The sequence below is a fragment of the Geotrypetes seraphini genome, chromosome 1 (assembly GCF_902459505.1).
Source record: "Geotrypetes seraphini chromosome 1, aGeoSer1.1, whole genome shotgun sequence".
NCBI classification, from domain to species: Eukaryota; Metazoa; Chordata; class Amphibia; order Gymnophiona; family Dermophiidae; genus Geotrypetes; species Geotrypetes seraphini.
The window spans coordinates 479625648-479653261 of record NC_047084.1 but is presented as its reverse complement, the minus strand read 5'-3'; the positions used below and the strand labels follow the sequence as shown (position 1 = coordinate 479653261).

Below are 27614 nucleotides of genomic sequence, written 5' to 3'. Positions count from 1 at the left end.
CACTTCGGGTCAAGGGTATCCCGTGGGGACACCCCCTAGGGTCGCGGGGATCCCGTGGGGACGCCTCCTAGGGTTGCGGGGATCTTGCGGGGTTCGATGCAACTCGAGCCGTGAGGCTCGTCTTCTTTTTCCGACCTGCCCTGCCGCAGCACACAGCCGACCGGAAGTCTTCCCCAATGTGAGCGCTGACGTCGGAGGGAGGGCTTAAGCAAAGCCCTCCCTCCGACGTCATCGCTGACATCGGGGAAGACTTCTGGTCAGCTATATGTGCTGGGGCAGTGCAGGCAGGAAATAGAAGACGAGCCTCGCGGCTCAAGCTCTGTTTTGCTGGTAATTTGCTTGCAGATGAGGGCTGGGAGGTAGAACACAAAAGGGGGGAAGGGAGTGTGTTTTTGGATACAAGGCATGAACCTGGGAAAGAGGATGGAGGAAGGGAGGGAAAGAGATGCTGAGGTGGGGGAGGGAGTGTGTTTTTGGATACAAGGCATGAACCTGGGAAAGAGGATGGAAGAAGGGAGGGGAAAAGATGTTGAGGTGGGGGAGAGAATGCGTTTTTGGACACAGAAGGCATGAACTTGGGAGAGAGGAAGGGAGGGAAAGAGATGCTGAGGTGGGGGAGGGAATGCGTTTTTGGACACAAGGCATGAACTTGGGAAAGAGGATGGAGGAAGGGAGGGAAAGAGATGTTGAGGTGGGGGAGGGAATGTGTTTTTGGACACAGAAGGCATGAACTTGGGAGAGAGGAAGTGAGGGAAAGAGATGGTTGTGTACACGAGAATGGAAGAAAGGAGAATTTTTGGTCATAGGGAGGGAGTGAGGTACAGATGAGAGGGAAAAATATTGTGGTGGAAAGGGAACAGTGGGACAGATTGAAATGGATGCAAGAGGAAGGAATGTTGGACATAGTGGTGAAGGGAATGGAGATAGAGATGTGGCATGGTGCTGGAGAGGGGTGATAGAAGGAGAAATGTTGGGCATGGGGCTGGTGGGCAGGCACGAAAGATGAGAAAGGGATAAATGCTGGACCATGGTAGGAGGAACCAATGGACAGCAACAGAAGAATTTACAGAAGATGGGAAAGCGGAAAAAAGAAACTGGGACCAACTTTATGGAAAAATATGTCTCCAGATAACAAAGGTAAAAAACGGAATTTATTGAATTATGTTAGCTTTGGGAAATGTATATAGCAGATGTCTTTGTATTGTTTTGTATTGTATTGTGTTCAAAAGAAAAGGAAATGCATTTCTGGTTTTATTTCTACAGTGTTGAAGTACTTGCTGACCCTTGCTGTGACTTCTTGGGATCCCCAAGCACCGCCAGCAGAGGACCTCCTCTAGAGACGGCCAGAACTCCCCTCCATCAAGCACAGCAGTCACTGGCAGCATCCATGAGCCACTGAGGTGCCAGCATCTGTGACTCAGGGATGCTACTGCTGCCTGCAAAGCTTGGCAAAAGGGACCCCCAGCCAACTGCAAAGGAAGTCCTCAGCTGACAGCTTGGGGGTTCTCATCAGCTGAGTATTTATATTTTATATTTACATTAGAGGCTCTGGTAGAAACCCGTTTATAAAGTATGTATTCGTCCCAATTAATATTTCCAAATTAATAAAATCTCTTTGCTTATTTGTAAATGGGTCTCTACCAGAGACTTTAATTCAGTAGCATAATTAAATGAAATAACTATTTCTGAACTTTATAGGGATGGGTGGTGATGGAGGGGATTCCTCGCGGGGGCGGAGGGGATTCCTCGCATGGACGGGTGGGGACGGAGAGATTCCTTGCGGGGACGGGTGGGATTCCTCACGGGGGACGGGTGGGATTTTGGCGGGGACGGGTGGGATTTCTGTCCCCGCGCAACTCTCTAACCAGGACAGATAGGGAAAATGCTTGAAGTACCTATATGTAAACCACTTTGAGTGTGGATGTAAAACTAGAAAAAGGTGGTTTACAAGTCCCAATGCACGTTAGAATTTAGGCACCCCACTTTGTCAAATATTCAAAAAAAAGTTGTGCGCATAAATTCTAATTAATGCCAATTTTAGTGTGCACGTCCACAGTACCACACTATAGTAAATCTCGCCCTAAGTCAAAATAATTGCCATGGTGGTGATTGGGGAAGTGAAAGAGCATAGTTTGAAATCAAATGAAGAGGTCGAAGCAAGAAGCTGTGAAGCACATGAGTCAGAATGACCATCAGCATTCATTAGCTCCTGTAATGCTACACATTTGTGAGTGAATTTCTTTTCCCAGTGTTCTTGCTCAGTAAGCAAACTGAGTCAACAGACGCACTGATTTAAGCTTATAAAGTCATTACAATGCAAGCTACTGCAGAAAAGACAAATCCACCCACTCAACTTTTGTCTACTTTGTGCCGTGGGAGTCTACTCAACCTTGCCTGCTCCTTTCCTGCACATTACTGCTTGAAATTCATGTACAACTAGGAAAAAGGAGCCTGTTTCAGGGGAATTTGGCTTATGAGTTGTTCTGATGGGACTCATAGTATGTCTTCTAATTTACCTTCCTAAAGCAGGTGATGCCTTTTATAAGAAAACAGTCATTTTCCTTCTTTACCATTCACTTCTTTAGATCCCAGGGGCATCGTATTCTTAAATACTGTATTAGAAATTTTGGCTTATAATTGCTTACAGGTGAACAATTCTCACTCATTCTTATCTTGGCTGCTTAAAATGTTTGTTCTAAATAATGACAATTTGAAAAGTGCTGGTTGAAAGGCTCAGAGGAAGTTCTGTGTGCTATTATCTGCAGGACTTGAGTTTAAATCCAGGCCGAAGTCTCCTGTTACCTGGCAATGCCTCGGAGGCTTCTGGAGTACGATGTGATGGGGAGGGGCTAAGGAGTCCATAGTGTAAATACAGCATTATTGCCAGATTTTGTACTAATAATTGCAGGGTACTGACGAGTGAGAAGAAAGGAGAAACTTTAATTTTGTTTCATTAGGAGAGTTAATTTAGGGGCCCATTTACTAAACACAGGTCATAACTAGTGTGACCATATGGCTCCAGAAAAAAGGGGATGGATTGAGACATCTGGGTTTTACTTCCATTGAAAGCAACCAAGATGTCTCAATCTGTTCTCCTTACTTCCATTGCTTTCAATGGAAGTAAAACCCGGATGTCTCAATCTGTCCCCTTTTTTCTGGAGCCATATGGTCACACTATAACACATGCTTAATGTGTGAGAAAATGCTTACTGCAAAACAAAATAACGTGTTTTGCGGTAAGTTTCTCTTTTCCGCATGCTAACTGCACATTATTTATTTTGTTTAAAATATTTTTGTAGGGGGTGTGTCAAGGGCGGGGAATAGACATGGGAGCATTATCCAGCTAGTGAATTCTGATTAGCATGCGCTAACTGGATAATGGCGATTTAATGCAGGAACATGTAGGGCCAGGTTTAGTAAATGGCGTCCAAAGCTAGGCTCTGTTAAAAGTCCACGCTAAGCGCCAATTTTTTAAAGGTTGCTTAGTGCTAAGCAACTTTTATAGAATAGCACATAGCATGGATTCCCGTGTCCAGCTTTTGCTTCCCACCGAACTGGCAAAATCTAGGCATGCAATTTGGGTATTCTGATATACTGCGCCTAAATTTTTGGAATGTCCCTGACCTGCTCATGCCCCTCCCCTGGCCACGCCCCCTTTTGAGTTGCATGTAAGATAATTTAGGTGCCCAGGGTTATAGAATAGCACATTGGCAGATCCATTCCTAATAATTAGTGGTCATTTATATCAATAATTGTTTTGTTAATGGCTCATTAACTAATGAGCTTACACATGGATCTGGGATCTGTGACTAAATTTGAGCGATCTTTATAGAATTTGTGGGTTAGTACCATATTAGGAGGCAGTCAAGAGTCATCACGTTAATGTAGTTGATGTGTGCTAATGACAGCATTAGAGCATGACCTACTAATAAAAAATATAAAAGCCAATTTTATTGCCACATTATATATACAGGCTTTGTACACAGGAAAGCCTCATGTTAAAATATGCTAAACCCATTTTCAATGCATTTTAGTAAAAAGAGTATTTTTGGAGTATTTTTATTTTCTCATTTTTGGTCTTAGGGCAACTAAAATATGTCCCCCCTCCCCCTTTGGGCCTAGCAGAAGTCCCTCATGCATTCTCTTACCCATCTGTCTAACTTCACAGGGTAGGAGTGAATCCCAGTTGCTTCTGTGTCACTGATGATGTATTCCAAAATGGTGCCGACTGTCCTGGGGGCCATATTCCAAAGCAGCACTTGGCTCGGGACAGCTAGTGCCATGTTGGATTTATTTTGGGGTGGAGGGGGAGGCAGGAAAGACAAGGGAGATAAAGAGCTACTGAATGAAATGAAAAAATGAATTACATGTTTTATTTTTTCATTATGAAATTGAAAACAAACCAAATAGGACATTTTGTTGCCATGCCTCTTTTCTTTCTGATGAAAGTGCATCCTTAAAAGAGCCCTGGTGCAGGCCCCAGCCAAGGACTGATACTATAGTGACTGAGCTAAGGAAGCTGGGAAGGGATATGAAATGGTTAAAATACAATGTGGTTAAATATCAGACTCAGTTCCGATCGAACTACAACTGCAGAAATGAAACAGAAAGAAATGATCAAATTCCAGTTGCAAAGAACAGAAAATGAAAGGAGATTACATTAATAGCAGAGATGCTAGTAAGACCCCCTGAGGCTTTAATTAGTGTCATTATTAAATCAGCCACACATGGCAGTAAAATTGGTAGAGTACTTATAATATGCGTCCATTAAGTACACATCTGCAAAATGATTATGTAGGAGTGAGTGAATTACGCCAAGGTGAAGGTCAGTAGGGCCAGTTTCTCTGGGGCTCTTTGCTAAAGAGGAATACTCAGCGAAAGCCTAAGGAACACTATTTCTACTTCTGCCATTTCTGTGGGGACTTGCGGCACTGCTCCTTGCTTAAATTCTAGTGAAGACAAAAAGGCAAGAGAAATTTCTGGAAGCCTCTTATTACCATGTGGCGCAGTGGTTAAAGCTACAGCCTCACCAGCTTGAGGCTATGGGTTCAAACCCTCGCTGCTCCTTATGACTCTTGCCAAGTCACTTAATCTCCCCATTACACCTTATCCACTTTATGTACATATAATCTCTGGGGTAATTTCATTAAAGCCCTTTTCCATGAGTAAAGCAGGGTTTACTCACCCCCTCCCCAAAAAAGTTGATAAAATTGCCCTCTAAATGGATAGCAGTGGCACAGGATGAATGTTGTTTTAATGATTCAACAAAAAAAAATCTCAGAACCTAATCTGTGTGTTGCACATTCAAAATTTCGGATTTAAATACCTATCTTGGGATTTTTATTTTCTGTCTTCCTTTGCTGCTTCCAAACTAATCTTTTCTCTCACTTCTTTCTGTCTCTGCAGCAGGTCTTTTCTTTCCCTCTAAATCGTGCACTTCGGACTTTAATGATGCTTCTTAACAAGACTCACTAAAGGGCATGACCTTGCTAGTTTCTAAGTCAAAGATTTATCTGGGTTGACATTATTGTAAGTACATGAGGAATGCTTATTGGTAACAATGAAAAATAACTATGTTGTACAGGATATATTTTCTTGGTATTTATGGGTAAGCTCATTCTTTCTTTTCAAGAAATGTTTTTCTTTTTTAAATTTTACCTGCTCTAGAACTAATAGACATTATGGATGAAATTTTTTAAACTATGCTGTTGTACTTCCATATTCAATGAAATTATTAAAAACTTAGTGGAGACTTACATGTGTAAAAATAAGGATTTGCATATAGAAGTCAGCTACAGTATATGCATCTTAATATATTTTCAGCTGCCTACAATTGCCTTTTCATTTCAGAAAATTCCTAAAGCTGACATCATAAAAATAAAGCATTTGGGGGAAGGAGGGAAAGGGAACCATGTGATGAATATATACATAAATTAAAATTGTTGTATAGCTTTAGGCCTTGATATGCAATAGGCAAGACTGGAGTTAGACGTGCTGGGTCCAGGGTAGTAATTAAGGAGAGGGCCCCCAATAACTCTTCTCCCTGCCTCTTCCCCCTGATTTCCCGACCCACCCAATGCCCTCTCATCCAGCATCTCTCCTTTAATTTAAAAATCAGCTGCTCCAAGGGGCCCCCATGGGCTGGGATGTCCTTCCTGTCTCCCTGCCCCATTCCACAGCCCCCCCTCACCTTTTAAAATGCAAAGGGGTCACTGGCATAACAGCGATTCTCTAGCGCTACTTGTGACTTCCTCTGTGCTGTTCCCCTGCCATGGTCTCATTAAGCAAAAACAGGAAGTTGCTTCAGAGTGGGCGGACTGTGGCAGTGGAACAGCATTTTTAAAAGTGAAGGGGGGGGCTTCAGAATGGGGTGGGGAAAAGAGGACATCTTGGCCTACAGGAGCCCCCTGAATCTGTGGGGCCTAGGGCAGTTGCCATGCTTGTTGCCCTTTACCCTCTCTGACGCTGACTCTGGCAACAGATAAGGTCGCATGAGTACATTTAGCACATAATGGTGACCTAGTGGTTACAACTGCTGCTTCAATATGCTGAAGTTGTACATTCGATCCTAGTCTCTACTCCTTTAGCACTCCATTGCCCCAGATACTATAGTTAGATTGTGAGACTGCCAAGGACAGATAGGGAAAATTCTTAAGAGTTCCTGATTACAATTTAATGTACCGTATTTGCCGGCGTATAAGACGACTTTTCAGTACCTTAAAATCCTCCCCAAAGTCGGGGGTCGTCTTATACGCCGGGTACTGTTTACATGCCCTTACTTTTACATTAGAGAGCTGCACGGGGACGCCCCTAGGGTCGCGGGGATCCCGTGGGGACGCCCCCTAGGGTCGCGGGGATCCCATGGGGACGCCTCCGAGGGTCGCGGGGCTCCTGCGGGGCTGGATGCTCAGTCTTCTGGATGTACGCGGCTCTTCTTCTCCCTACCTTCTCTGCTTGCAGCACAGAGCCGAACGGAAGTCTTCCCGACGTCAGCGCTGACGTCGGAGGGGAGGGAGGGCTTAAACAAAGCCCTCCCTCCTTCCGACGTCAGCGCTGACGTCGGGAAGACTTCCGTTCGGCTCTGTGCTGCAGGCAGGGCAGATAAGGAGAAGGAGAGTAGCCTCGCGGTTCGAGTGGCTACCAAGGGAGAGGAGCGGCCCGCCCCGCCCCGGTTGCAGCACAGCCGGCCAGGTTCCCTTACTTTTGTGGCACTTCCCCGACCGACCGATAACAGCCCGGGTCCGACAATCCTCCCTGCCCTGTAGCCGCGAATCTAAATTACCTTCTTACAGCAGCTGTAAGAAGGTAATTTAGATTCGCGGTTAAGGGCAGGGAGGTTTGTCGGACCGGGGCTGTTGTCGGTCGGTCGGGGAAGTGCCACAAAAGTAAGGGGACCTGGCCGGCTGTGCTGCATCCGGGGCGGTAGAGAAGGTGTGCGGAAGAAGGGGTAGTCTTATACGGCGAGTATATAACAAAACTCTATATTTTAACTAAAAGTTGGGGGGTCGTCTTATACGCCCAGTCGTCTTATACGCCGGCAAATACGGTATTGTAAACTGCTTTGGGTGAATCTCTTTAGAAAAGACAGTTAATGAACCTAAAAAATAAAAAATACAATGCATGCAGGTATCTTATCTTTGAAAAGCAGGCTTATTGTGCAAGCAACATTTTCAGTTAGGTTCACCACTGAAAATTTACCCTACTATTAGGGGCATAATTAAACACTAAAGCATCTCAAAAAACAACCTAAGTCGGCCCTTGGACGTCCTAATCATCAGGATGCCCAAGTGCTAATAATCAGAACCGTTTTCCTGCAGATCTAGCGAGACATTTCGTCCGTTGTGCATCCAGAGTTCAAGGGGGTGTGTTAAGTGACGTGTTATGGGCGTACTTTGAGTGGTCTATGGGCAAGCCAGACTTGGACATCTTGCGGGGGATAATGAAACCTTTCCCAAGACGTCCTGGATGGAACTTAGATGTATTGGGTTAGACCTCTTCTGGAAGCATCTAAGTTTCAAAAAGGTACCCAAACTGACCAGACGACCACTGGAGGAATTAAGTAATGACCCTCCACATACACTCCCCCAGTGATCACTGACTCCCTCCCACCTCCCATCCCCTAACTCTGAATGAAACAGTATATACAATCATGTGAAAAAAATTAGGACACCCCCATGAAATATTCAGTTCTTTCTTAAGAAATGTTCATATATTGATGTCAAATCTTTTTTTTTTTTTAAATTTATCTCAGGAAAAGAAAATGATGTAATTGCAGGTAAACAACAAAATCTTTCTTTGATTTAACCATGAAACAAAAGATATCCACAAAAATGTGCCACCTCCTAACCACACCCACTTCCAGGCTTCGGCATCACTATGCGCCACTAGCCACCAGGGACCCAGAGGCTTTGTACTGGGCACCTTTTTTTTTTGCAATTACATTTTCATTGGTTTTAAACGACATGGTCAATTACCACATCATTTAGCACCAATTAAAACAATTAAGTTAGGCAGCAGTAGGACGCCTACCATTGCCTGACTTTCAGCATCCCGATGAGAATCCAGGCCCTAGTGCTTTAAATTTTGCGCTAATATTCAGCAGCCAACTCACATTGAATATTGGTACTTAGCTGGCTAAGTGCTATTCAACCGACCTGGAGCTGTTCCTGGCCAGTTAAAAACAGCTGCATATCGGCTGGCCTTTCTAAAAAAGAATTAAAGCCCTTTCTACATGTTTAAATGCCCCTATTACAAGTGTAGATGTTTCTAAAGTGATCTCATAACTTTAACAAAAATGGGAAAAGATCAGTATGCATTATACATAATGAGAAGTACTTGTGATACATTGTAACCACTCTGGAAAGCATACATATATATCTCTTTTCATTGTAAACTACTGAAATACGGATCCTTATTGGTTTTAAGCATGTTAGAAATCTGTACAGCTTGCCTAACCGCAACCAACCCCCTTTAGAGATCTCATGTATGTATAATAGCACAGATATAAAAACTCAACAGTGCATTCAAACTTTAAAACCAAGAATTATTTTTGAGTCAAACAGACACCAGCCATGCTCTGGAATGTTAATTTGGAATGCAAAATACTAAAAAAATGGTAAGGAACTGAATCAAAATAATTGATTATTATGAAGCTAACAGTTTTGTAGTCCTTTCTTAATGTGGGCTAGATGGGAATTTGTTGATAAAATAATGATTTTTATTTTCTTAAATGGTCATAGACTGTAAAACTCCATTCTTTACTGTTCTGTAATATGAACTGTTGTAAAATTACAAATATATATATATAAAAATAGTTTTGTAGAATGTGATTTCTATCATGCTATGCAGTGAATTTAGCAGAGCTGGTTTAAGAATTAAGATCTTGTAATCCATGGCATAATAAGGGGGAGGTGGAGGTGGACCGTCCCTGGTGCCATCATGGTGGGGATGCCGGCACCTTTCCGCCACACTCACACCCTCCCTTCCCCACACCCGTACCTCTTTAAAATCTTCTCTTCTCCTCCTCTGTATTCGCAGGGGTTAGGGGCAGTGCCGGCCCGTGAATATGGAAAATTTGCAAATAACTTTTGGGCTGACTCTGACCCACCCCTGCCTCCCTCCTGCATCCCAGCCTTATCTGGTGGTCTAGTGGGAACTTACAGCAGCCATTTTTGATGACAGATCTGCACATAGCAAGAGTGTAGGACGATTGCTTCTGCCCCGCATCACCACTAGACCACCAGGTAAGGTTGATTCACTAGGGGGGGTGTCCCGGCACCAAAAACTACAAATAATCGAAACCGCGGGTGCTGAAACTGCGAATAAGGAGGGAGGAGTGTACTCTAGCCTACTGCTTGCGCCAGCCTGGCTCTCTCTGAAATTACATCCAGGTTGCGGAGCCAGGAAGAATTAACACAAGCAGCAGGCTGGAGAAGCTGCTCCTGCTGGCAAAAATTTAAAGAGGTACAGGGGTGGGAAGAAAGGGCGCAAGTGTGGTGAGGAAGGAGCAGGGGTGGAGAGGAGGGCGCCTAGACAGGGCTTATTCTGCACTAGAACAGGCTTTAAACTGAGAGGAAGGGGAAAGCCGACAGTCGACCAAGCATCGACGATTCGGAAGAAGATATCCCGTGAAGATACTAAGGGGAAACAAGGCTGGGAAATAACAACAAGGGACAAATTACAGGAGTCGACTAACCCAGAAGAGGAGGTTAGAAAGATTGTAGCAAAAGAGAAGACACTAAAGACCGCAGCACAGGGAAAGAAAATGAAGACATCAAAATACCAGGATCTAAATTGCATATATACTAATGCAAGGAGCCTAAGAAATAAAATGGGGGAATTAGAAGCCATGGCCAATGCAGAGGACATAGACATCATTGGAATCTCTGAAACGTGGTGGAATGAGGAAAGGAAATGGGATACAGCACTGCCAGGGTACAAGCTCTATCGCCAGGATAGGTCAGGACAGAAAGGAGGTGGAATAGCTCTATACATAAAAGAAAGCATACAATCGACAAGAATGGACACAGCAGAGATGACAAACAGGCGGGAATCACTATGGGTTAAAATACCAGGAAGGAAAGGGCCTGAAATAAAGTTGGGCCTATACTATTGTCCACCCGGGCAAACCGGAGATATCGATGAAGAAATGGAAGCCGAGATGAAGCGAGAATGCAAAAGCGGTAACACGGTTATTATGGGAGACTTCAACTACCCGAGAAAGACTGGAGTCTTGGAAGCTCAAAATGCGCTAGAGAGACAGAATTCCTGGAGGCAACACAAGATTGCTTCATGGAGCAGCTTGTTAGAGAACCAACGAGAGGAAATGCCACTCTGGATCTAATCCTAAATGGGTTAAGGGGACCTGCAAAGGAAGTAGAAGTAGTGGGACCGTTGGGAAACAGCGATCATAACCTGATCAAGTTCAAGGAATGCCGAAAGCAAAGAGAACCATAGCGAAACTTTTAACTTCAGGAAAGGAAACTACGAAGCAATGAGGGAAATGGTAAGGAAGAAACTTAAGAACACTTCCAAAAAATGGCAAACGGTAGAACATGCCTGGTCTTTTTTCAAGGACACGGTGAGCAAGGCGCAAAATCTATATATATCCAGATTCAGAAAGGGGTGCAAAAAGAGTCGAACAAAAGACCCGGCGTGGATAACTAAAATAGTGAAGGAAGCGATAGGCAATAAGAAAAATTATTTCAGGAAATGGAAAAGGGACAAAACTGAGGGGAACTGGAAAGAGCACAGGAAGTATCAAAAAGAATGTCACCGTGTGGTTCGAAAAACCAAAAGAGAGTATGAAGAGAGGCTAGCCAGGGAAGTACGAAATTTCAAACTGTTCTTTAGATATGTTAAAGGGAAGCAGCCAGCTAGGGAGGAGGTGGGACCACTGGACGACGGAGACAGGAAGGGAGTGGTGAAGGAGGAGAAAGAAGTTGCAGAAAGACTAAACATGTTCTTTTCGTCTGTATTTACAAACAAAGACACAACCAACATACCGGAACCTGAGCAATTCTTCAATAGAGATCAATCAGAAAAATTAACATCCATGGAAGTGAGCCTTGAAGATCTGCGCAGGCAGATAGAAAAACTAAAAACTGACAAATCCCCGGGTCTGGATGGAATCCATCCAAGGGTTCTGAAGGAATTAAAGGAGGAGATAGCGGAACTACTGTGGCAAATTTGCAACCTATCCCTGAAAACAGGCGTGATCCCGAAGGATTGGAAGATAGCCAATGTTACGCCCATTTTTAAAAAAGGATCAAGAGGTGACCGGGAAACTATAGACCGGTGAGTCTGACCTCAGTTCCAGGGAAAATGGCAAAAGCACTGATAAAAGACAGCATCGATGAACATTTTGAAAGAAACGAGCTTCTGATAACCAGCCAACATGGTTTCTGCAAGGGGAGATCGTGCCTAACTAACTTATTGCACTTTTTTGAGGGAATTAACAAACGGATGGACAGAGGAGACCCCATAGATAATCATAAACCTAGATTTCCAAAAAGCCTTTGACAAGATGCCTCATGAACGTCTACTCCGGAAACTGAAGACCCATGGGGTGGAAGGAGACGTACATAGATGGATCAGAAACTGGTTAGCGGGTAGGAAACAGAGGGTAGGGGTGAAAGGCCACTACTCGAACTGGAGGAGGGTCACGAGTGGTGTTCCGCAGGGCTCGGTACTCGGGCCGCTGCTATTTAATATATTCATAAATGATCTAGAAACAGGGATGAAGTGCGAGATAATAAAATTTGCGGACGACACCAAACTATTCAGTGGAGCTCGGACTAAAGAGGACTGCGAAGAATTGAAAAGGGACTTGAACAAACTAGGAGAATGGGCGATGAGGTGGCAGATGAAGTTCAACATTGAGAAATGTAAAGTATTACATGTGGGAAGCAGAAACCCGAGGTACAACTATACGATCGGAGGGATGTTATTGAATGAGAGTACCCAAGAAAGGGATTTGGTGGTAATGGTGGACATGATAATGAAGCCGATGGCACAGTGCGCAGCGGCCGCTAAGAGAGCGAATAGAATGCTAGATATAATCAAGAAGGGTATTACAACCAGAACGAAAGAAGTTATCTTGCCGTTGTATCGGGCAATGGTGCGTCCGCATCTGGAGTACTGCATCCAATATTGGTCGCCGTATCTTAAGAAGGATATGGCGTTACTCGAGAGGGTTCAGAGGAAAGCGACACGTCTGATAAAAGGGATGGAAAACCTTTCATATGCTGAGAGATTGGAGAAACTGGGTCTCTTTTCCCTGGAGAAGAGGAGACTTAGAGGGGATATGATAGAGACATACAAGATCATGAAGGGCATAGAGAGAGTAGAGAGGGACAGATTCTTCAAACTTTAAAAAAATAAAAGAACAAGAGGGCATTCGGAAAAGTTGAAAGGGGACAGATTCAAAACAAACGCCAGGAAGTTCTTCTTTACCCAACGTGTGGTGGACACCTGAAATGTGCTTCCAGAGGACGTAATAGGGCAGAGAACGGTACTGGGGTTTAAGAAAGGATTGGACAATTCCTGCTGGAAAAAGGGATAGAGGGGTATAGATAGAGGATTACTGCACAGGTCCTGGACCTGTTGGGCCACCGCATGAGCGGACTGCTGGGCACGATGGACCTCAGGTTTGAACCCAGCGGAGGCATTGCTTATGTTCTTATGTTAGATACCACAATGCAGAGACAAAGCTAAAGTGAAAATTAGCTTTTGAAAGGAAGCTGATGCCAGTTTGAAGTGATGCAATTTTCAAGTGAGCAGCATAATCACTAGGACAACCACTATTTGGACACTTTCACAGAATACATGGAAATCTTGTCCATGGCAGACAGCAAGCATTATATTGCTGGGGGAGAAGGGGATATATAGCCAAACAAATCAGATTTTTTAAAATCAGAATTGTGTTTCTGTAGGTAGAAATCACAGAAAACCAAAAAGATGGAGGTACTAGAGTAAAAATCACAAACCAAACCAACTAATGTTATTCCAGTAAACTTTGCTGGATTTATCTGCCTCTACAATTCTTACCTCACTTGCCAGGCCACTTCAAAGAGTTGGGGAAAGGCTTCAGAAGCCATGGGGCAAAATGTTGCATCGGAGCTATGAAAGGGAGCAGATAATCAACAGCAGCTCCCTCTCAAACTTCTATCATTGGCCACAGCACCCCTCTCTGCTTGTATTTTCTCTTAATTATTGTTTCTTTTTTTAAATTCTATGGGGCCATAATCGAAAGAGAAAAATGTCCAAAAACCGGCCTAAGTCGGCACTTGGACGAACATTGTCAAAATACGTCCAAGTGCCGATAATAAAAATGGGTTTTTGACATATTTCTAAACAACCTAGGCCTTCATAGTGCCGCTGAACGACCATAGCTAAACGGGGCATTTCAGGAGAAGTGTCGAGGGTGGGACATGGGCTGGCTTAGACTTAGTCGTACTGGCTGATGCAAAACTGACTGAATATCAGAACAGTTTAACAAAAAATATATATGAATAAAGCAAGTGTCTAAAGATAAGACAAGCTTGCATTATTCATATATATATATATATATACCGTATTTGCCGGCATATAAGACGACTGGGCGTATAAGACGACCCCCCAACTTTTACAGTTAAAATATAGAGTTTGTTATATACTCGCCGTATAAGACTACCCCTTCTTCCGATTCGCGACCCCCCCCCCCCAAGCCGGCAAAAACAGCTTTGCACCACAGGCCCAGCCGCCAAGACGAGTCGGAGGCCCCTACCTGCCGCATCCTGCACGTGGGCAGACTCAGCACAAACGCTGCTGATGGCCCCAATCGACACGCTGACCTCCCCGCGCACGCTGACCATCTTCTCTCTGCCTGCACTTTCCCCGCGGCCCTCTTCGGCGACTCAGCAGGGGCAGCGATCAAGACAGGCTGCAAACGTCGGGACCTTCCCTCTCTGAGTCCCGCCTATTTTGTTTCAACTTCCTGTTTCCGCATAGGCGAGACTCACAGAGGGAATGACCGCCTGTCTTGATCGCCCGAGGCTGGGAGGAACAGAAGATTTCTGCAAACACCATCGGGGCAGAAATTTTAACGGGTCCATCTCGCCGGTCCTGTGCGGACCGGCAGGAATTTTCTGCGGACCGGCACCGGTTGAAGAACTGTGATGTAAACAGTACCCGGCGTATAAGACGACCCCCGACTTTGGGGAGGATTTTAAGGTACTGAAAAGTCGTCTTATACGCCAGCAAATACGGTATATATATTTTATTATTTTTTGTTAAACTGTTCTGATATTCAGTCAGTTTTGCATCAGCCAGTGCCATGGAGGGACATAATCAAAAGGGATGTCTAAGTCCGTTTTTGTCTAAGTCGCAAGTCGTCCAAAGTAAAAAACAGCCTAGGACACATTTTTGAAAAATATGTCCAAAATATTTTTTGTTTCGAAAATTGTTTAACTATACGTCCTGCCGATCTGATCGTCCAAGCCACTAAATCGTCCATCTTTATACCACATTTTCATCCAACTTTTTGTCCAAGTCAAAAACGCCTAGAATAAGCCCTGTTGGACGTGGGAGGGGGGTCTGCAAAGTGATGGACTGAACACCCAGACATGGCACCTAAATAGTGCTGTGAACTTCACAAAAAGGGTGCCATGTCTTCTCCTCACTACAGCTCCCTTATAGGTCATGGTGAGCCCCCCAAACCACCTCCAGAATCCCCTAGACCAGGGGTGCCCACACTTTTTGGGCTTGAGAGCTACTTTTAAAATGACCAAGTCAAAATGATCTACCAACAATAAAATTGCTAAACATATATATATATATATACACACACACCGAGTGTACTTTGTATTTATGTTCAAATATTTTTTTATTATACAGACCCCCCTCCCCTGAAGGCCTGACCCCCCCCCTGGAGGTCTGCACATTCCCCCTCAAAGGTTGACTCTCCCCCTGAAGGCCTGCACTACCCCTTGAAGGACTGCACCCCCCCCCCCCCCCCGAAGGCCTACCCTCCCCACATCCATTTACCTAATTCCAGCAGAGAGCAGTCTGCAGAGAGGATCGCTGGTACTTTAGCGATCCTTGCAGGTTGCCATAGGCCTCAGGAGCTGTCTTCCCTCTGCCCCAAGCCTGTCTCTGACTTAGAGGAGGGGCAGGACCACGGCAGAGGGAAGACAGCTCCTGAGGCCTATGGCAACCTGTAAGAATTGCTAAAGTACCACCTGCCACCGGCCGTCTCCCATTCGTCCCCTTTGGAGATCCCCACAGGAATAAGGAAGTTAAATTAATAGAATACTTAGGCACAGAAAAACAAAGAAATACCTCCAACAACTGCCCCATAAGAACTGCCTGTCACAATGCTCATTAGTTGAACTGAATAAAAGACAAGTGGATTTAGAAGGGGGACGATCTGCCCGGGTGCACGGCTTGGAGGGGTGCACAGCCGGCCAGGTCCGGGTCATCCTGCCTTTCTTTTCCCCCGGTCCGCGCTCGGGACTCACGCCTGCCTGGTCCCGCACCGACGCTCGAATGGTGCCGTCAACTCCCGCGAGTCTCGCGATAACCAACAGCACCATTTGGGCGGCGGGTGCAAGCCCCGTGCGCAGACCGGTGGAAAGGAAGGGCAGGAGGACCCGGACGGCTGTGCATCCCTCCAAGCCGTGCACCCGGGGTGGGGGCGGACCGCCCCACCTCGGTACGCCACTGATTGGGAGGCCGATTTTGGGGTTTTTTAAATTGTATATCGGGCAGCATTAGGCCTCGCTCTTACCTCAATCATTACAGGCGCTTCTATTTCTTGTGATGCGCTGAGCTCCGTCCCCCACCGACCTTCACCCCGCCCTTCCAGCACTCTGATTGGCCAGCGTTCTTTAAGAGGCGGGCCATTCTGGAGGGGAAAAAAAGAGAAGGGAAGAAGGGAACCTGCTGTGCGATCGACTGGGGTCGCCTGAGCGAACGACCTGTCGATCGCGATCGACGCGTTGGGCACCCCTGCCCTAGACCCACTTATCTACAATCCTAATAGCCCTTATGGCTGCAGGAGCCACTTATATGCCAGTAAAAAAGGTTTTTGGGGGTGTACAGGGGAGTGCACATGTTTAAGTATCAATGCAGTGATTACAGGGGCTTACGGGCATGGGTCCTCATCTCCATGGGTCCCTAATCCACCCTCAAGACGGCTTAAGCCACCTCTGTGCTGGACAACTAGGCTTTCCTATGCCAGGCTGCCAGGTGATGATGGTCTAGAGGCTGAATTTTAAAGGTGTGGTTAATGTTTTTATGGGCGTGTGGGGGGTCGGTGATCAATGGGGTAGTGTGGGGGGGGGTCTGTTTTATGTGTTTTCAGTGCTTATCTGGTGACTTTAGGTGGTTTTTATGTGACTTAGACCATGTTTTAAATGGTCTAAGTCACAACGTCCAAGTTCCTTCAATCCTGGGCTGTATAACTTTTGGTTATACATGCTGTACGACTAAGTCTAAGCCGGCCCATGTCCCGCCCAACTCCCACCCTCGACACTCCTCCTGAAACACCCCATTTAGCTTTGGTCATTCAGCGGCACTATGAAAGCCTAGGTCAATTAGAAATACGTCCAAAACCCGGTTTGATTATCGGCGCTTGGATGTCTTTTGTTTATGATCGTCCAAGTACCAACTTAGGCCGGTTTTTGGACATTTTTCTCTTTCGATTATGAGCCCCTTAGTATTTAAAAGAAGAAAAAAATTCAAGCAGAGAGGGGTGCTGTGGCCAATGATAGAAGATTGAGAGGGAGCTGCTGTTGATTATCTGCTCCCTTTCATAGCTCCGGTGCAACGTTTTGCCCCATGGCTTCTGAGGCCTTTCCCCTACTCTTTGAAGTAGCCTGGCAAGTGGGGTAAGAATTGTAGAGGCAGATATATCCAGCAAAGTTTACTGGAGTTACATTAATTGGTTTGGTAGTAATCACATCACATCACATAAACTGCGCAAACCCTCCTAGCCTGAAAATTTTCCTACTGAAATGCTTCTGCAGATGTAATGGAGTACACTATTGATTAGAGCAACAGGCTTAGAACCAGGAGGGTTGGTTTAAATCCCAATACAGCACCTTTTGATCTTGGGCAAGCCACTTAACCTTCCATGGTCTATGGTACAAAGTCACATTGTGAGCTCTCTGAGAACAGAAAATACATACTGTACCTGAATGTACACAGCTTTGATAGATTTCAGGCTTGCAGGCAGTATAGAAGAAAATAAGGAGCCCTTTTGCCAGTGCTAATGGACAAATTACTACTACTACAACAACTTATCATTTTATAGCTCTGCCAGACATACCCAGCGCTGTACATTAAACATGTAAGAGACAATCTCTGCTCAATAGAGCTTACAATATAATCAAAACTAACAAAAAGGGGTTAGGGAATTTCTCACAGAAGGATTGATAAAACAGACAGGAACTTTTCAAGTACGTAGGAGTTAGGAGTTAAAAGTAGCCTTGAATAAATGGGCTTTAAGCCTAGGTTTGAATAGTGCCAGAGAAGGAGTTGACATTCTGGCATAGGCAGTCTGTTCCAGGCATACAAGGCTGCAAGAGAGAAAGTCTGGGGTTGGCAATAAAGGATAAGGGTATAGTTAAAGAGAGACTTACTACAGAGTTTCTAGGGAGGAATATTAGGAGAAGAGAGATACTGAGGAGCTGCAGAGTGAATGCACTTGTAACTCATCAAGAGGAGTTTGACTGTATGCGGAAATGGATAAGGAGCCAATGAAGAGACTTGAGGAGAGGGGTAACGAGAGCATAGTGACACTGGCTGAATATAAGTCATGCAGCAGAATTTTGGAATGTATTGGTATAGTGGAAGACCTGTGAGAAGCAAATTGCAGTAATCTAGGTGAGAGATAAGTGTGTGGATAAGAGCTTTGGTAGTGTGCTCAGAAAGGAAAGGTCGAATTTTGGTGATATTATAGAGCAGAGGTAGGGAACTCCGGTCCTCGAGAGCCGTATTCCAGTCGGGTTTTCAGGATTTCCCCAATGAATATGCATTGAAAGCAGTGCATGCAAATAGATCTCATGCATATTCATTGAGGAAATCCTGAAAACCCGACTGGAATACGGCTCTCGAGGACCGGCGTTCCCCACCCCTGTTATAGAGAAAGAAATGATAGGCTTCAGAGGTCTGTTGGATTTGTACAGAGAAAGAGAGAGGAGTCAAAGATGACCCTGAGGTTGCAGGCTGACGAGACAGGGAGGATGAGAGTATCCACAGAAATAGAGAAGAGGAGAGGTAGATTTAGGAGGAAAGATAAGAAGCTCAGTTCAGGACCTACAAATAAAAAAAAAAATGAGAAAAAGCCATATTTATTGCTGTGTTAATGCGCATTAAATTTACTAAGCCCATTTTTAACAACTGTTTGTAAAAAGGGCCCCTAAAATAATTGCAAAGGCTCAGAAAAGTAAATGGGCTACATTAAGGGAGCATCAGAAGCAGAGAGTGATGGTGCCTCAAGGAGCTAACAGGGACATCCCGAAGCATCAGGATGAGGAAGAAGGTGTGGAGGATGCAAGCAATGATCTACTGCCTGAGGATGATGAGTTTAATTCTACTCTCATTGACTTTTTGGAGATGGCAGGTGCACGGTCTAAGCGGATTGGAGGAAAGGTTCAGGCGCAACTAAGTCTAATGGATTGGAGGGACCAGCTAAGGTCATACATAGGTAACTGTCGTTGGCCTGTCACAAGATAAGAAATTCCTGCAACAGCTTCAACACATAATCCAGCGAATGGATTCAGAAAATAAGCGGTGGCAGGTGGCAGCGCGGGTCCTTTGGGAGTTTGGGAATCATCTGATTCTTGGGATTCTTCAGTTTTAACGTCTTCTTCTTCCTCATCTTCAGATGGTGTTGACGTAGGAACTATTGCTGATGGGGTATCCAGCCCAGTTGGGGTAGGTGGTAATATCATGTCGGTATCACAGAAAGGTCACACCCTTTGTCAAATAGCTCCGTTAGAAGGTCGGGAAGGTGTGTCTCTCTTCCATGTAACCTTTTGAAATTTTATGCACCATATTTAGTAAATAGATATGTATGTATTTATTTTAATTATTTATTTATCAATTTGCTAAATTACATATCATTCATTTCAAATATTTAATTGAAATTTTATCCACTTGTACAGAAAGTTAAAGATAAGCAAGTAATATATAAAAAATAATATTCAAATACATTTATCCAAAAACATAATAGAAAAAATGAACATAGATATTACAATATCATATAATACTCAGCAAGGAAAATTATAGCTTATCTTCAGCTCAAGTCCTCAAATTATGTCCAAGATATTGAGAATTGCGAGTTGTATTAATAGAAACTTAAACCAATATAGAGTAAACAGCATTAAAGCATCATACCAGTCAGACATTCCTTTAATACTTTTCCATAAATCCCTGGTATCACAACCTATGGAAATGTTTGCAGGAGCAAGCTGATCATATGTTTCTTCTAGTGTTATGGAGTTTTCTTCTATCTTTTCAGTCATATTGAGTATTGTGTTGGCTATCACTCTGTTATCTGGGAGTCGTTACCACTATTGCTGTTACACTGTTAACTTATTGTGTATCTGATATTTTAGCTTCTATGATTTTTTTGAAATATTTTAAGTTTTCTTATGCATGTATTTTTTTTTTCTCCTGCAACTATCAATACAGATATCTAACAAAAAATCATACCAGTCAGGTCAAAAATTAGTGCATACTATGGAAATCATGACATTTAAAATTGAATTTCCTTTCTGACACATAAGTTGTTAACCAAAATTGTTTATCCAACTCTTTTTATTTAGAAACCTTATGCATGTCAAATTCCAGGATGCACCAAACGCTACACCGATCCAAGCTCCTTGAGGAAGCATGTCAAGGCACATTCTTCTAAAGACCAGCAAGCCAGGAAAAAGGTAACTTGCCAACAGCGATTGAGAAAGAAATCTTTGGTCATGCTCACACTAAAATATTTGGTTCCTGGGCTGGCACATTGGCTTCATGTTAGTACTGTGCAGTACTTTATGGAAATCTCTGGGTTTGGGACCTGGTTGTTGTCTTCCACTTCCCTGATTAGCTGGACCTGGGATGCAAGAGGGTCATACTCATTCTTCTATAAGGAAGAAATTCTCTAAATTGCACCCAAAATTGTGCACCAGAAAAGATCAGCGATTCTCTAAATCAGGGGTGTCAAATGTCGGTCCTCAAGGGCCAAAATCCAGTCCAGAGAAATCAGATACATAGTTATAACACCATTTGGGATGCATATGAAACTTGGATCAGTTCCCAAAAGGATAGTCCCATTGATCTGTAATAATTTTTTATATAATCTTTCTCTTACACCTTATGAATCTCCTGCACACATCCTCCTACTGGGGTGGTAGGGGGGAGGAGGGTGGGATGGAAGGGTTTGGATATAATAGGCATTATAGATATTTTGATATCTTTAGCATTTATTATGAAACTAGTCTTTAAGCCCGTTACATTAACGGGTGCTAGAACATATGTGTGTGTGTCTGTCTTTTTTTTCCTCTCTCTCCTTAGCCGCTTTCTTTCTTTCTGCCTTTCTTTTTCCTTGGTTGTCCATCACCACCCCTTGCCTGCTCCCCCTGTCCATTTTCCCTTCCTTTTACCTCCACTGTGTCCACCACCACCCTTTCACTGCTCTCCTTATGCAGTAGCAGCCCTTCTCCCTTTGTTTTACCTCCCCCCTGTCCAGCAACACCTCTTTACTTCTCCCCCTGTCCAACATTAGTCCTCCGTTCCTTTTTCTTCACCTCCCCTGTCCATCAGCATCTCTTTCCTTCTCCCCCTGTCCAGCAGTAGGCATCCCTTCCTTTTTTATCCTCCCTCCTCCTTCTTATCCCTATGATACTCTTACCTTGCTCTGCCCCTGATCAGAGGTTCCCGACAGCTGCCCAGTTGCACCCATTGGAAAAGTTCCCACTGCCGCATCCCGCACCCCTCCTGATGCGGCTCTGTCTGTCTCTGTCCCTGGCCCCCTTTGCCTGTCTGTCTTTCTGTGTATCTCCCTGACCCTGTGTCTTTCTTCTTTCCTTTCTGTCTCCCTTCCTCTCTCTGTCTGTCTGTCCAAAGCAGCATTCCCTTCCCCTCCATTTCCCTCCCCCCCCACCAGTTCCCTGTGCAGCAGCATTAGCGTTTCCTCTACCTCCCCCTTTCCCTTCCCGCGGTCCGGACTACAAAGGTGGTGATTCCAGCAGCGCTTGCATCAGTCTCCACACGCTGCTTCGGGCCCTTCTACTGCCCTGATTTACTCTGGCACGTCCCTGATGACATCATCAGAGACGCGGCAGAGCAAATCAGGGCAGTAGAAGGGCCCGAAGCAGCGTGTGAAGACTGATGTACACGCTGCTGGAATCGCCATTCGGGCCCACGGGAAGAGAAGGGGGTGGGCGGCAAAGGAGAAACGGAGATCGGCGGCGGCGGCAGGAGGAACGGAGAACGTCGTCTGGCTGTGGTCTGGCTTGTGGAGGCGATAGGCTGGTGACGTATTAGCGCGCATGCGCACTCCTTCGGCCACAGACCTACAGCGCACAGAACACGCAAATAGGAGTGCGCATGCGTGGCTAGCTCTTTATTATATTAGATAAAATATACAATGAATTAATGTATTGTTTTATGTATGAATATACAAACTAGATGTTTTTAATTGCATTAAATTTCAATAAAAAAGAGAAAAAACCCAAGTGATTTTAATTGGCAATTGAACTTGCACCTAAGTCGAGGCGCCCTCCAGTGCCTAATGATGCCTACCTGAAAAGTAGGCGTGGTTAGGGGAGGAGAATAGGCATGGTTAACCTAAGTATCATTAAGCTTCTGAGTTAGGCTGTGGTATATTAGGCCTGGTAAAACCGTGCTTAATGTACCGGCGCCTACCTCCTAGTGATACCCACGTCCGCTTAGACACCACTAGGCACAGTTAGACACTGTTTATAGAATCAGGTCCCTTATGTATAACTGGAACTGCAATTGCCATTGCTACAGCCAGGTAGGTAAAATCTGACTTGGAACCTTACAGTCTGGTACTTTGACATGGCGAACTGCAGGCTGGCTACATTGAACTATTAACACTTGTGCTGGTAACTCTGGGGAGCAAGACCATAACCCAGCAGCATGTGTTGCATGCTATGGTACTGCAGGGAAAAGCTACAGAAGGATTGACCTGTACAGAGGGACAGTGGCATTCAGAGGGGAGAACAGCACATAAGGGGGTGTTTACAGGGCCTACATCTTCGCCTTCCAACAGCAGCAGCCCCAGCCACAGTGTTCACAACTTGCTGCTCTGCTGGCATCGGGCCATCCTTTCTGCCAAGTCCTGCCTTTGCAGAAATAGGAAGTAGGCAAGACCGACAGAGAGGAAGTCCACTGCTGGCCAGAGCAGCAAGTTGTGAAGGCTGCCGGTTTAGTGGGGGTGGGGTGTGGTGTGACAGGGAGAGGGGGTATCCAACTGGAGGGGGAGAGGGAGGGAAGAGAGAAGAAAGACCAGGAAAGGGAGAGGAGAGAGAGATGCCAAGCCAAAAGGAAGGGAGAGAGGGAAGAGAGGAGAAGGACGACCAGGGAAGAGGGACGAGAGGAGAGGGAGGGAAAGGAAGGATTAGAGATGCCAGACCAAGGAGGGAGAGGGATAGGGAGAGATGAAGAGAGATGCCATGGCATGGGGGGAGGGAAGGGAAGGAGACCGATGCCAGACCATGGGGTGGGGTGGGGTAGAAAGAAGGAAGGAAAGAAGAGATAGATGTCAGATCATAGGGAAGGGGGTGGAGAAAGAGAAGAGAGAAAAATGGAGAGGGATGAAGCTTAAATGAATAATATATAAAGGAGAGAAGGGGCACATGCTAGGTGGAAGGGGAGTAATCAGCTTATGGAAGGGGCATAGAAAGAGGGAAGATGCGATATGGAAGGGAGAGAGAGGGAAGACTGGTTGGAATAAACAGAGAGAGAGGGCAAACAGTGTTTGGAAGGGGCAGAGAAAGAGGGCAGAGGCAGGATGGAAAGGGCAAAGAAAGAAGGCAGACAATGGATGGAAGGGGCAGAGAAAGAAGGCTGGATAGAAAGAAGAGAATGAAGAGAAGATTAGGAAAACAGAAACCAGAGATGACAAAAGGTAGAAAAATATAAATTTTATATTGTTTTAGAATAAAGTAGTATTGTAGCTGTATTGATAAACATTTGTATATAGAAAATGGAAATAAGGTAATCTTTTTATTGGACTAATAATACATTTTTTTTAGTAATTTTTGGATACCAAAATTCCCTTCCTCAGGTCAGGACAGGATACTGGAACAGCAGTATACTGTACTGACCTGAGGAAGGAGGTTTTAGCCTCTGAAAGCAAATTGGTATTTTTCTTAATTTTATTTCTATTTGTTAATTTGTAAAGTGGTGATTATTGTAATTTTTTTTTTTTAATTTACATTTGCTGCCTTTATATTTATATTGCTGAGTGAGGATCTGCTATGGAGTAGAAAAACTCCATATATGTTACTTGCTGGCATTCAAACTTGGGAAAAGGTGTTGCACCGTATGCAGAGTCTGACTTCTTGGTGGTTCCATTTAATTATCGTCTACATATTTCTAATTTTAGTTTGTGATATCTTATTCCATACTAGGCAAGGGTATATCTATGTTCTATGTGTATGAAAAAGACATGGATCCTGTTAGCATTGACTGTGCAGGATTGATCTATTCTATACTAATCTGGCTCGTTTAGTTTTACAATGAGTATATTGATGTTCTCTTGCTCACTTAAGTGTGTAAAATGCTGCCTTTTCCTAGGTGCACTCTTGATGTGTAACTTGTGGATTATTACTAAAAAATATTTTTTTTATATATATATATAGAGGAAGGGGCTTTAAAAAGTGATCAGCCCCAGATGTCAAATATGCTAGGTACACCACTGCAGAAGGACTAGGATTTTGGATTTGTTTCCTCCACCTGTAAATTGAACAGGAACCCTACTTGACATCTTAAATAAAACATTATTTTATTCACCTTAAACCCACTGTGTTATTCTGGTTCCTCCTGGCTACAGGGCCCGTCCTTGCTCACTGTATCACATAGCCTACTTACTAATAACAGTACACTTCTCCCTCCGTATCTGCGGCTTATGTATCTGCGGATTCACTTATTTGTGATTTTTCGGCTGCTGACTCCGCCCCCCCCCTAATTTTCGTCACTGAACCTGGCGTTTCACATTGGAAATTGCTGCTCCTGGTGGTTCATGGAGGAAATCGCTGCTCCCGGTGGTTCCTGAAGGAAGTCGCTGCTCCCGGCGTTGTACGGAGCAAATAACAGGTCGGGTTATTCACGGTTTATTATCTTTTTCAGGTCTATTTATCGAAAAACCATGAATAACATGCAAAAAGTTATTCGCAGTTTTTCGGTATTCATGGCTATGTTCTGCCGGCATCCCCCGCAAATACAGAGGGAGAAGTGTAAAATCTCATATTTAACAGTAGCCTATGTTAATGACTTTTCCCCTAAGTGGGTAAATAGCCCCTTTCTAAAACAGCTTCTGAAATAAGCCTGGGGAGTTGCAAATGAAAACTACAGATGCCTTAGTTCCTTTTAATGTTGAAGACCAAAGGAGCAAGAAGAACCTGCTTAGTGAAAAAATACGAAGTTTCTGATTCTGCTTTTAGGTGCTATCTATCTGGGGGGTGGGGGGTGGGATGGGAGAGTAAGGGGGGTCCAGTCTTTTGTTAAAGCAGGCTGCTCGGGTGAATAGCCAAGTCTGATACTCAAACTTCTAAGATTTCTCAAAGGGAACTCCTCACAAAGAATGCTAAGAGATATTGACCGTTCTAGTTCAATCAGTCTACCTTCTTGAATTAAACTAAACCCTCCCAGAAAATTGCTGTTCTCAGAGCATGAATGACTTCCCTTCTGAAATTTCTAACTCCGGATTCTGGGAGAGGAAAAGGTTGCCCAGGAAAAGAAGGAATGCAAATACAGGCAAGCAAAGGATCCCACACCGATTCAGGAAATAATGCTTCCAACATTTTTGGTTTGTCTTTTATCATTGCTGAAAGAAAATACACGTGGACTTACAACTTTGATGTTGTAGATCATATGAACATTTTAAACTGCTGCAAATGATTTCATAAATAGTTATTTGTCCTTCCATATACATTCCAGTTCTCTGAAAGTTCTTTTTGCCAAATTAACTGCCTTCCACTTCAGGCCAAAAATTGAAATAAATAAATAAAACAATATAGAATAGAGTTCCAGATATATAGAGAAATGGAGATTTACGGCATGTTCCGCTGTGTGGAGTACTCATTCTTTCATGTCACTCCCTCAAGGTTTTTGCAGTGAAAATTGTCATTTTTTTTGCAAAGGCTACAGTGCATTGATCAAATGCCAAGTGGTTCAGTGGTAGTGTTGCACTCTACCATATATAAAAATAGGGTTTGACTTATTTATTTAATTTTCTATACTGCTCTCCCAGGAGAGCTCAGAATGGTTTAAACTAAACTAAACTAAACCTTAGGTTTGTATACCGCACCATCTCCATAGTTGTGGAGCTCGGCACGGTTTACAGGAATTGGGATGAGAAAGGAACTCCAAGGAAAGGATGAAGATCAGATGAAAGAAGGATGTTTAGAGGGCTAGGATATCAAAGGAGGAGAGAGTGTTACATTTTTGAGAAAAGCCAAGTTTTCAGATGTTTACGGAAAAGTTGGAGAGAACTCAGGTTCCGAAGAGGGGAGGTAAGGTTGTTCCAGAGCTCGGTGAATCTGAAGGGGAGGGAAGTCCCCAGCTTTCCTGGATGGGAAATGCCTTTTAATAAGGGGAAGAATAGTTTCAATTTTTGGGTAGGTCTGGTGGTATTAAGATTTGAGGAGTTCCAAGAAAGTGGAATAAATGGAGGAAGGATGCCGTGGAGGATCTTGAAAGTTAGGCAGATGCATTTGAAGTGGACTCTGGAAATTATCGGAAGCCAATGAAGCTTGGACAGGAGCGGTGAGACGTGATCAAATTTACTTTTTGCAAAGATAAGCTTAGCCGCAGCATTCTGAATCCGTCGGAGTCTGTGAAGGTTTACATGAATTTATTCGTGTACTGAAACATTTTTTTCCTATCCGTCCTGGAGGGCTCACAATCTGTGTAATATACCTGGAGCAATGATGGGATTAAGGGCTCTTTTTACTAAGCTGCGGTAGCATTTTTGGCGCGCGCTGCAGATTAGCGCGCACTAACCCCCACGCTACGCAGAGAAACTAATGCCAGCTCAATGGAGACATTAGCGTCTAGCGCGTGCGGCAATTTAGCGCACGCTAAAACCGCTAGCGCATCTTAGTAAAAGGAGCCCTAAATGCCTTGTCCAGGCTCTCAAGGAGCAATGTGAGTTTGAACCCACAACCTCAGGGTGCTGAGGCTGTAGCTTTAACCATTGCGTCACATTCTTCCCCTATGTGGACCAAGCCTCTACTCCTCTGGCCGGTCAAAGCTATGGATGCTGCAATGGTAGATCTTACAGTTTGGCATCAAAATACATAGTACCATCAAATGGGCAGACACAGGTAGGACTGGCTCAAGTGGCAAACATGCCCTATGTGACACCCCTCCAATTGCTCCTGTTGTGCACCATGTTCACTTTTGTGACATCAGCAGGGAGGCCAATGGACAGGGCACAATTGTGGCACCCTGGCTTCCCTCAGCAATTGCACCTGCCCCACCTCCCCCCCCCCTGCCTTTTATAAAACCATTGCACGGTTTTTAGCACCTGCTGCAGCAATAGCAGCTCCAACGCTCATAGGAATTCTCTGAGCATCGAAGCTGTTACCGCTGCGATCAGCGCTAAAAACCGCGCTACGATTTTGTAAAAGGGGAGGATAGTGAGCTACAGCCCTGGACAAACGGGTCCATGCTCAATGAATTCCACAAGAGGTTTCAAGGTTTATTAAAAATTTCTTATACCGTTTTATCCAAAATTCAAAGTGATGTACAATAAAATCCATTATCAGCATACAATGGCACAAAACAGAAGATTAAAAACAAAACATATCATAACTGGGGACTGGATAGTAAAAACAAAAACACATACACCAGGCAAACAAAAGTAAAACGAGAGGGAAAAGGGA

The 27614-nt window shown here is 44.3% G+C and overlaps 1 protein-coding gene across 6 annotated transcripts in view; it reads left to right on the top strand.

Annotated features, from left to right (window-relative positions):
* The window catches only part of GLIS3 (GLIS family zinc finger 3), a 658803-nt gene that overhangs the window by 483549 nt on the left and 147640 nt on the right, over positions 1-27614 (top strand). For 5 of the 6 annotated variants that reach the window (XM_033925462.1, XM_033925454.1, XM_033925471.1 and 2 more), the window contains one exon: positions 20313-20423. The exons of the other annotated variant lie outside the window; for it this stretch is intronic. In XM_033925462.1, the coding sequence (XP_033781353.1) occupies positions 20313-20423 (111 nt within the window). The remainder of the gene's footprint in view (positions 1-20312; positions 20424-27614) is intronic. 6 annotated transcript variants of the gene reach the window in all.